We start from the raw sequence: 11,519 nt of genomic DNA on the forward strand, positions 1-11,519 counted from the left end.
GAAGACCTGCAAGCACTAAATCCCGTCTTAGTCCCAGTTTTTTTTTACTCCAATGTACAGGCACTATAATTTACAGTTAATCGCTGTGTACAAGAAGTAACCATCACTCAGCTCATTTTCTTTTACAGGATCTGAAGCCTGGAAACTTGGCAGTGAACCAAGACTGTGAACTGAAGGTTTGTACATTGACGGATTAGTCTAGGAAAACACTTAGAAAAACATTAGGATAATGGGGGTAAAGGAGAATGTAATGTATGGGAATTAACTCATGGATTTGTGTTAAGATGATTCGTTATAGTTTTGGTTCTTTTTAAATATAAGTCAGAAAGTTTTAAACACGACATGTATGCATTTGGAAACATTATTGAAGAACATCTGTGCACATTTTTTAGATGTTATTGGCCTCTATAGTGGTATTGATACAGGTGTAAAACTTCTCCAGTATGCACTGGTATGTCATCTTTTTTACAGGACATACATTTTTATTTCTAGAACTATAGCCTGGAGATTATATGCCTCCTAGAGATACACAATTACAGACAGGGAAGGTGGTGGTAGGTCAAGAAGGACTGTAGGGGTTTGACCTTGACCTCAAAAATGTATTCAGTTAATCCCTTAGTCAGAGTGGACTTGAATGCAAAGTTTGGAGAAAATCCCCCAAAGCCTTGTTGATATATTGCGTTCCCTTGCAAGGGTTTAAATATGGACTGCAGAAAATATTGGCAACATGAGCCGTTTGGTTACCAAAGGGGGGCTTCTGAGTCCAATACACTCGTTATACTGAAAACATCATCTCAAACTAACTTCAGAACTAACTTCAGATTAACCAAGCAGTTAGACAAAGAGATAGTTGAGGTGGTCTTAGGCCTCCTGACAAACATGGTATCAACCATGTCGTAATGCAGTGATTCTCAACTGGTGGGTTGGAACTCAAAAGTGGGTCGGAAGCTCTTTCACGTGGGTCACAAAATGTGTGCCAGGGAAAAAAATCCAGCAAAAAGTCTATTGTATGGAAGCCCTAAGGGCACATACATATATGTTTTCTATAGGCTTTCCTATTAGGATGAATCAATTAACTATTGCTGGGCCGTTGACGGCGTCAACGTGCTCCGTTTCACACATCCATCTGGGAAAGCTTAAATAGGAAACGTTTGAGAAAAGGCAGAGGCTTTGAAAAAAACTCGGAGTATGATTGGGTGAACGTTCTGTCTGTCACACGGGCCAATCAGAGCAACAAAACACATGACATAGCCACTATCAAGCTGCGCGTACGCCGCTACTGAGGAAAAACACAAAACATGGCGACTATAGACATGTAAGTACTTGACTTTTGTCGCTTTTGAAAAGAAAACAACTTACCACTGTCTGTCTGTCTTTTTCTTTTAATGAAGAAATGTTGTCAAGTTCTGATAAAACTGGCGCTTTAGCAGCATCCACGCTAATGTCTTCCTCCATAACTGCACCAGCTCTTGCTGCTGTTTGTTTACGTCACGACTCTGCTGCGCCTGAAAGTACTGCCCCTCGTCACTGATTGGTTCTGTCACTTTCTAACCGGGCCCAAACGATTCAGATGGGAGCTTTGCAAGATGGATTCGCCAGTGAAAAACAAGGAAATGGGCATATCCATCTGCTTTGCAAGGTTATTTTCAACCTGAATTGCATTGAATTAATGCATTAGAGGTGATAGTCCTGATTAGCACTGATTTTTTTTTCTCTAGGTCTTGAGAAATAAACACATTATCATGGGAAAACCAGCTTTCTTATCTCAAGATAAAGAGATGAAAAAATTGAGTTCTTGAGAAAAGTAATCAAACTTTACCTGTTATCACAGCAAAACTGAGATATTTAAGATAAATGAATGTATGTCCACTTTGGGCGCCTGTACAGCATGAACTTTTGTCTTTTTTCAGGGACACATTCATGGCCCACTGCTTCACAACCCACCAGTTTAGAACCACGGCTTTAGATTTATTTTTTGTTCTGTATTGTGATGATTGTCTTTGTTTCCCTTGCAGATCCTTGACTTTGGGCTGGCTCGCAGCACAGACGCAGAGATGACAGGCTACGTGGTGACCCGTTGGTACCGGGCCCCTGAGGTCATTCTGAACTGGATGCACTACACCCAGACTGGCAAGACATTCATAGCTGTTCCACATCCTCACTGCCATCCTTGATGTTGTCTCAGAGCTTGGCTTTTGCGTGATAGTGCTGTCGCTTTGATTGTTGCTCGTTTGTCATCTAAAACACCCCAGCTCCACTTTCAGGGATGTGTTTCTTTCAGCAGCTGCTTGTACAGTACTTGATGAGTCAGCAGTTTTTATAATCCTCTTGTTGATGCGTGAAAAGCATTAAAAGTAGCTGTCTCTATGTCAATAAATCTTTCTCGCCTTAATCTGTAAACAGTGGACACAGATGGGTCTGACAGCATCCCGATAGCACTGGCACTCGGTGATAGAGCTGTCACTGCTATGGAACAGACTTCCCCAGGATTTATGTTTCTATAGGAGATTGTACTTTTTCATTTTGTAAGCAGCCTATACAGGAGAAAATGTAGCCCAGAGAGCAAATCTGGCAAGTTTACACCCTTCATAGGGTAGTATTACTCATCAAATATTCCCCAACATAAAAAGCACAAAAGATCTGTCACTGTCTCCTGTGAATGGGAACTTTGCTCTGACTATATTAATGCCATCTTCCTCATTTTTACTCGAAACTATCTTTATTCTGCCTTGGTTTTCACTCATGTTTTTTCTGTTGTTTATTCTAGTGGACATCTGGTCTGTGGGCTGTATCATGGCTGAAATGATCAATGGAAAAACCCTTTTCAAAGGCAAAGACTGTATCCTTTTATCTGCACTGTTCATATGCTAGACTTGCTTTTTTTTAAGCCTGTGTAAAAAAATGACTGGGACTAAAGCTTTAATATTCAAACTGTTTCATTAATAAAGGTGTTTGAAAGCTGTACGATTAAACATTAACAGTTCCATGCTATAGTGTGCAGTTTAACAGGAACAGATTGGAACATAAAAGGTTATGACTATATAAAACATGCAGCACAGAAACTAATGTCCCCAGGCTGAACACAGTGAACCTACTGCTGTAGCACAATGCATACCTTCCTGCACATTTAAAGCTGTTTTTATGCTCTTTTTGGCACCTGATGCACTTTACAGATTTATTATCCTTATAGGTAAATAAAGCTGTCACCGCCTCAGCTAATGGCTTTCAGATTCCTAGATTATTTTGTGAACCTACAGGAAATTTTAGGTTTAAAACTCCTTGATTGCATTTACAATCAGACATGGACCAGCTGACTCAGATCATGAAAGTGACGGGGGTACCTGGGTCAGAGTTCATACAGAAGCTGGACAGTCCAGAGGTAAGACAAATCAGAGTGTGTGTGAGATACATGATGGATAAGGTAGATGAATATTTAATTAATCCCAAAGAAAATTCAAGTAGAAGGTGAGGACTTACATTCTGTCTGTTACATTCATGAAAAGCCAATCAGAGAGAAAAGACAAAAGGAGGTAGCAGACATTTCTAGCTCCAGTGCTGACCTTAGCTGTACAGGCTAGCGCTGCAGTAGTTTATTAAAAGCGCAGCTTGTCATGCCAAAGCAGGTTGAGAGAGGAGAGAAACCATATTTTCTGTCATTAAAAGCTTTCAGCGTGGTTCTTTGGTCTTGTTTTAATAAAGAAATGTGGTCCACTTCTGGTGAAACTGTTGTTGTGGTTGCATCCGAGCTAACCGCTCTAATCTACCAGCAGCCATTGTACATACCAACTCACACTACAACAAGTGCCCACTCCTGCCACCACATTTCCTGCTAATTTGTGTACTGCAAACCAAGCCAACTGAAACTGAGTGTAGTATACTGGAGATGCAATTGATTTTACTGCAGTTATTGCAAAGATGAAAAGAGAGGAGGTGTCAGAGTAGATGGAAAGATTGGCTGCTGAATCAACTGAGGCAGGCTTGTTCCACCTCTTAGAGAGACATATGAAGAGGAAATGCACATCTGATATATTCAGATGCTGGCAACTAGTTGTATCTCCATCTGAAGCCATTTATCTCTCTTCAGAGTACAAACAAGTGTTGGACCGTACTATGTTGACTGTTGGTAGGACTGTGCTTAGGGTTCAGGGCTGTGCAGATCTACACTATAGACTATGATGCACAATCAACTCAGGAGCATAAATCAGACTTAAAGATCCCGTTTGTGCATGTGTGCATGTATTTTATCCAAGCTGTGTAGCATGTTCAACAGAAGTGTTGAAATGTAATTTCTTCTGGAGGAATTTATGAAGTAGATATCATTCTTTAAAGTAAAAAGGAACAAGAAAGGGGAGACCATGCAAACTCTGCACAGAAAGCAAACCAGAAACCTTTGTGCTGGGAGGCAACAGCGCTTGCCCCTGCGCCCATCCATGTAAACAGATTATGGTTATACTAGCATGAGCAAAAAAAATAAAAATAAAAATGTATCAAAATAAATATATAAAAATAATTATAGCAGTTAAAGTTGAGCAGTTCTTAAATTCACTTTAACATTTCAAATAAATAGACCAATAATCAATGCAAAGCTTGGATTAATAAATATGGCAGGGGTTCCCAAACTTTTCAGCCTGTTACCCCAAAAATAACAATGCCAAAGAGCAAAGACTCCCGCCATCCCTGGAGGTGATTAGAGAGTATGATGCTGCACAAAGCAACATGTACAAATTCACATTTAGAGTATATTTGAACACATTACTAACATTTAAGCACATATCACTATTAACCCCTTAAAGCCTGTTGTATCATATTTGATACATAATTTTATCATACCTCTATCTAATCAATATGATCAATAAATTACAAAAAAAAATTCTGAATACAATCTGATAAATGATAAAAATGCTCTCAAGTGGATTATTATTTTCCAAAACCACCTAATGTATCAAATGAGATACAAAAAATATATATGTTAAATTTTATGGAAATTTGGATTTTTTGGATTTCAGTAGAAAGTGAAATAAACATTTCTGTTCCAAAAAATGAGAATTTTCTGGCTATAATGTGTGTATTCAAGCTTTAAAGGGTTAACTGTGTTTTCATGTCAAATTGAACTCATTTAGGGATATTTTTACAGTGATGGATAAAATACACCACTTTTAATCCCTCTAAATTCCTCTGTTTTTTAAAGGCATCCTGCAGCCCCTTTTCAGTGTCTTGCAACCCACCTGGGGTTCCTGACCCCCACTTTGGTAAACTCTGAAATATGGGATTAGTAAATGGTACTCTTGAAAAAAACGGTGAAATATTCATTATCTTTTAACATAGTATTATTATTGTTAAAACAAGGTTTGCAGTGGACTACAGATTTCTAAGTGTGTTGATTTAGGTGCTTGTGAGCCATTAGAACATGGGTTAGTCAAAAAATACTGGTTGACTAAGAGACATTTCTGTTATTGTATTTCTTCAGGATTCACAGGATTTCAAATTTTAAAATTTGGCAAAATATAGTAAAATGACAAACAATGTTATTTCCCTCCAGAGTGAGTGAAATTTTTCATCTAACAGATTTGTTTGGAGTACAGTGAAAAGGAATAAATCGCTCTCTGAAGTCCATCAAACAAGCACGATAAAATCACACTAGCAGCTTCTGAGTGCCATTTCTCCTTTTAAGCTTCAAAAGCATCTTGAATGAAATTTAAAACCTATTTTTAGGTTGGCAAAAAAGAAAAAGTAGGGGATTTATAGCAAAATATGAATCAGGGAGCTGTGATATATACTGTAATAAATCATATAAAAATGATTCTTATCTAAAGTTTACTAAGAGTAACAGCTTAAACATAAAACAACCAGAAAAATATCTCTGTTATTTTAAACTGAGAAACAACAACTGAAAAAATAACAATAATGAATGGAATAATTGTGCATCACGCTCAAGCTGAGCTCATTTTTGGCACTTACACGCCTGTTATAACCTTCTCTGAGAGGACCAGAGGGGATTACTGCAGAAATAGTATTATTTGTTGAATAACATTTTTTTGTTTTTAATAAGTGGGGTTATTTGAGTTCTGCTCTGCCTTCTCTGTGTTTCTGAGAGCTGGTTTAGTCTACTTCTGGGGGGGTTTGAGCAGTGTATTTGTTCATGGCATTGAATTGCATGTTTAGTTTTGCTTTTACCAGTTTCATCTAAGGCAGGGGTGTCCAAACTTACATTACTGAGGGTAACATACAGGACTATAAAAGGACAGTGGGGCCACTTTTATATAACTCATGCTGAGGGCATTAAAGTTTGGCAAGCCAATCTAATGTAGGCTAAGATATGCTTAGTGACTGAGTGTGCGGTTTACTTATTGTTGTCTCGTTTGACCCATTTTTGCCACTTTTTAATCCTGTTTCATCCATTTTAAACCAATTTTTACCTACTTTTTCAGCTTTTTGCCCACTTTTTTACTCTTTGATAGTTTTAATCAATTTTTGCTCCTTTAAATTGAGCTTTTTACCTCCTTTTCTCCAATGTATGATTCTCTTTATCTGTGTTGTCAATTCTTTTTCCCACTTTTAACCAATTTATGATACTTTTTGCACCCTTTTGTTGTTGATTTTAAATGCTATATAAAATGGCATGTATAGATAAAAAGCTGCTTTGATAAGAATGGTTATTAGCCATTACCCTCAATTTGGCTAGGCCCCAGAAAGCTCTCCCCTTTATCTCTCTCTTGGCCAAAATTAATAAGTGCAATCCAGCCAGGCCCAAGCTTCACTTGCTGGTGTGGGCCATTTTACGTTGTATTTTAGCATTTGCCACAGGCCAATGAAAAATGGACTGCGGGCCACATTTGGCTCTGGGCCATAGTTTGGACACTCCTGATCTAAGGAGTTTGTTTCATAGAGGTTGAACTGTTGAAATTTATCTAATCTGAATAATGTAGGCTCAAACACAGTGGTAAATCACCCAGTTATCTTCATATACACTTTCTTAGTTCAAAAATGTAAAATGTTACTTCAATTTTGACTGTAATTTTCTCAAATTTGATTTCTGACTTTTTAAAAATGTATTTTCTCTCTCTGAACAGGCCAAAACATACATAAAGGCACTCCCTCGTTATCCAAGAAAGGACTTCTCTACGTTGTTTCCTAGAGCCAGTTCAAAGGGTGAGTTCTGTCACAGACCTTTTTCTTAAATTCAAATCTGGAAAGAAATTTTATCTTTTTGTCTTAATTTAATTCTTAAAACAGTTAAAGTAAAAGTATAATGGCCTGTCTATCCCTAAAGAGTCAAAATAGTAATGTTTCATTTGCCCATAGAGTTTATTTTGCTGCCATTTAAGACTCTATACATTTTCACTAAAGTGTTTCCACTTGCTAAACAGTCTCTGCCAGGAAGGTCAGAAACAAGAGAATTTCTCTGGAGTTTTATGTAACGGGTTATTTTTATCATTTGGAGTCAGCTTAAAGGTTTACATCAAGTAGAAACAAAACACTGACTGTGAATTCTATCCTGGGAAAAGTTTGCAGCAACTTGTGAAAAGGCCAGTGATTGAAACTTTTATATCACGTTACTTGACATGCAGTGTCACTCTTATCGCTGACTGTTTGCAGGTATCGACCTGCTGGAGAAGATGCTGGTTCTGGACGGAGATGAGAGACCCACAGCTGAACTCGCTCTAGAGCACCCATATTTCGACAGTCTGAGAGACCCAGATGACTTTCCTGAGCCCACGCCATACGATGACAGCCATGACAATGCCACATTGTCCTTGGAGGAGTGGAAGCGTGAGTACAGCGTATATAAAGCAAACACTACTGGAAGAAATGGGGTCTTATTATCAGTGCTCCCTTTTAAGAAGGAAACAAAGCATGTATGGAAAATCTGGATTATACTTTGCACTGGTATAAAAGATACAAGCCTCGTTCAGTGCCATTTCAAGCCATTAGATTAAGGCCCTGGGACATTTTGTCTTCACTGTGAAGGTCTCAGAGAAATAGTGTGGGGTTGAAGTGCTCTCCTTTCTGTGTTTGCTTCAGAGGTAGTCATAGAGGCATTACAGAGGTAAAAACTGGATCTGGAGCTTCAGTACATTGTATCACAGAATGAACTGTAAAAACACCCAAAACCTCTTGTGAGAACACCTGAGCTCAGCCTGTGGCAGTGATCATCAGCTGATAGCCCGGGGGCCAAATCAGGCCCCCCAAGGCTCCTTATCTTGCCCCCAAAAGAGGATTAAATTCAGACTTTGTCAGAAGCAAAACACGTGGTTGTTTAAGATTTCTTTATTAAATCAACTACAAAACGTTTAACATAGCTACACTTTCATCAGGAATGACATAATGCTTGAAGCGTTGTTCAGAGTTCCATCTGTTAGCCATTATTAGTATTACTAGTAAATATGATGCATGATAAATATATATTTATCAGTTGAGTCCTGATTAAATCTGCAGTTTTCTGTGTCACTTAAAGGCTCTTTGAGAGGGCAGTTTTCCTGCCTGAGAATCAAAACAGCACGCCTTATTCCCACACTTTTCTCACCAATTAGGGAGCAGCACAATAATATAAAACCTGGAGATGGACAACATGGCAGCCTCAGAAATATGAAAGATTTCACAGACCACCTGGTAACTGGCTGCAGCATAGGCATTAGGGACTGATCTCACTGCTAATTCCTAAAAATTACTTAACTTTTGTATTTACATTTTTTTGAAAGTCCAGCCCCCAAATCGTCTGGTAAGGTACAAGGCTGGTCCTTGTATGTATGTAGTTGTTCATCTCTGACCTATGGTAATGATGAAAGTTGTGAAGTACACGCCCATAGCCTGTGAGTGAAGCTGCCCACCTTTAGACACGTTTTGGCACTTTTGGCCTTTTCAATTAATGCAGCACTCTAGAGTTTTTATTTACTTAACCCCTTAAAGTCTGTTGTATCACATTTGATACATACTTTTATTATACCTCTATCTAATCAATATGATCAATAAATTACAAAAAAAAACAATTCTGAATATGATCTGATAAATGATAAAAATGCCCTCAAGTTGATTATTAGTTTCCAAAACCACCTAATGTATCAAATGAGATACAAAAAATATATATATGTTAAATTTTATGGAAATTTGGATTTTTTGGATTTCAGTTGAAAGTGAAATAAACATTTCAGTTCCAAAAAATGAGAATTTTCTGGCTATAATTTGTGTATTTAGACTTTAAAGGGTTAACAGTATACCACTGTTTGAGGGAGAAAAGCTGCTAAAAAGTGGCACTGTCATTACATCAGTTTGCATCCTTGCGTGCTATGCACAGTGATGCAACTGCTTGTAATACACATTGAACCTCTTCCGGTTTGCATTGAGTGGGTGGTGATGTTTCCTGCGCTTGTGGCAGTGACTGCATTTATCTCAGCAATTTAGACTGGTACATTGGGTGCAGCCAACTTTTTAGATGGAAAATCTAGGCACTGATATACATATATAATATAGGCACTGAAGTGCAATGACAGCTGTGCTGTGCCGTGGCACACACAGATATATGCACCGGTATACATGCACACGTTCAGTGTTTGCCAAATTGGCCTGACATCTTCAACAGGGGTTCTTTAATCACTATTAAAGCATCTTCACACACAGGCAGGGGTGCTGCACATCTTCATGATAGTAACTAAAGCAATACCATGACTAGTTTTTAATACCCAGAGATATAGTATTAGTGTATTGTATACACAAATCAACTGACAAAAATCCTCCCAGTTTAGCGGTCTTCATAAGCTTATGGCCTCTTCCTCTACTCTGCTATTGCCAGTTCTGCCTAGAGTCAGAACTGCACTCTTGCTTTAAACCCACTTCTACCCCAGCATCCAGCTGCAGGCTCTGACTCTGAGTTAAAGATGTTATCTTAATCTGAAACTCTGCATTTAAAATAAATCTATAATGACTGATGACATTGGAATCTGACGCCAAACTTAAACATGTTACGCTGCTGTAATAAATATTTAAATATCTGCAAACGTGAGTTGACTGACTGAACTCATCTTCAAGCACCAACACTTGGATACAGTTTGTCACCTTCATGCAGTTTGCTCTTGTTTGAGTCTGAATGTGGAGATGAGCCTTCAGCGTCTCTTCTCTGCTGCACTGAGCGTCATTCTCGTCCTGACTAGAGGCAGGTCCAGAAGTAGTCTGAGATCTGATTTGCCACCTCTCAATCCTTAACATTGACTGTCCTTGTCAGGCATTAAAATAAATCTGTAATGTTGGCAGGTTTTTAAACATATATCAAATTGCTTTTACAAGCTTTATCACACTAAAGAACAGGAATATCATAGTGGTCCAGTCATCCTTTTACACTTCAGGATGTGGCCCTAAGAGAAAAAGTTTGGACATCCCAGCTATAAAGTTTTCAAAAAAAAGAAAATAGAACAGTATTATCTTGCTTTCCAAATGGCTGAAAAGGACATTTCATCTTTTAAGTGTTTACCATACAGGTCATATTGGATGATTTACAACTACATAAACATATTACTGCAGGGCTTCTGTTGATGTGGTGATTAATAATTAATTTCAAAATGTCATACAACGTGTCTCTAATGGCTTTCTATTTTGAATTATGACTGGAGAAGAGAAAGTGCTGCACATGCAGAAAATAAATGGTTTTCCACTTTTCCCCCACAGGGTTATGTTTCAAAGAGGTGAAAAGCTTTGTTCCATTCCCACGGAGGGACTCCAAGAGGAAAAACACTCTGACTATGTCTCCATGATGGGATCGGATGATGATGATGATGATGATGCCTGTCTTGTAACTGTACAGCCAATGGTGCCCTTGTATATTAAAACCTTGGATTCACTCCATTTCTTTTGCTCTGGTTATGTTTCAATTATGAACCAGTGTTCAATAGAGTGGTTATTTTAAAACTACATTTTACTGTGCAGTTATGTCCTGAATGTAGATTATCCTAATGTTACAAACTGGATTTTCTTGTAAATGTATTTTGACCCAATGTCAGAGAATTTACTGTAAGATATATTGAATTATTGCTTTTCCAATTAAATGATGACAGAAGATGTGTGTTTTTTGTTTGCAGCTGAATGCAAGACAGACACTAAAATACAAGACTTTAAAGTGTTTTTATTCAAACTAGAGTAGTCTAACATAGAAAGTTGCATCCTGGTGTTGTTTATTTATAAGGTCCAAAGTCTGGATCTTGCCCTGAAAACTCCATAACACATAAAGGCCTCTCGAGACTGGCATTATATCACCTCTGCCTTTTAGGATATTTGACTGTCGTTATGATGCTGGAAAATATGAGTCCATTTTATGTTTTTATGCTTTTTTCATGTCATGGTTTCTAACTGAAAACTGTAATGCCTGGCAAATATCATACTCTTACATTTATTCACAATAGTTTAACAAATATTTTTAATTTTTCCAGCATGTAGCTATGTAATTGACAGAGCAGGTAAATTTAAAAGACTGCTGTGAGCTGTTGATGGGTTATGCATTAGGGTCATGGTTACTCTGTTAAATCATTGTGTAA

At 37.9% G+C, this 11,519-nt stretch overlaps 1 protein-coding gene across 1 annotated transcript in view; it reads left to right on the plus strand.

The window, feature by feature from the left end:
* mapk13 (mitogen-activated protein kinase 13) overlaps positions 1 to 11,039 on the plus strand; it is a 29,398-nt gene extending 18,359 nt beyond the window's left edge. Inside the window, exons 6-12 of the mRNA XM_041800027.1 lie at positions 129 to 176; positions 2,016 to 2,130; positions 2,768 to 2,839; positions 3,300 to 3,379; positions 7,071 to 7,149; positions 7,597 to 7,770; positions 10,657 to 11,039. Of these exons, the coding sequence (XP_041655961.1) occupies positions 129 to 176; positions 2,016 to 2,130; positions 2,768 to 2,839; positions 3,300 to 3,379; positions 7,071 to 7,149; positions 7,597 to 7,770; positions 10,657 to 10,742 (654 nt within the window). The 3' untranslated portion in view covers positions 10,743 to 11,039. The remainder of the gene's footprint in view (positions 1 to 128; positions 177 to 2,015; positions 2,131 to 2,767; positions 2,840 to 3,299; positions 3,380 to 7,070; positions 7,150 to 7,596; positions 7,771 to 10,656) is intronic.
* Positions 11,040 to 11,519: the final 480 nt, after the last annotated feature.

This window comes from Cheilinus undulatus, linkage group 11, assembly GCF_018320785.1.
Source record: "Cheilinus undulatus linkage group 11, ASM1832078v1, whole genome shotgun sequence".
In the NCBI taxonomy this organism is placed as follows: Eukaryota; Metazoa; Chordata; class Actinopteri; order Labriformes; family Labridae; genus Cheilinus; species Cheilinus undulatus.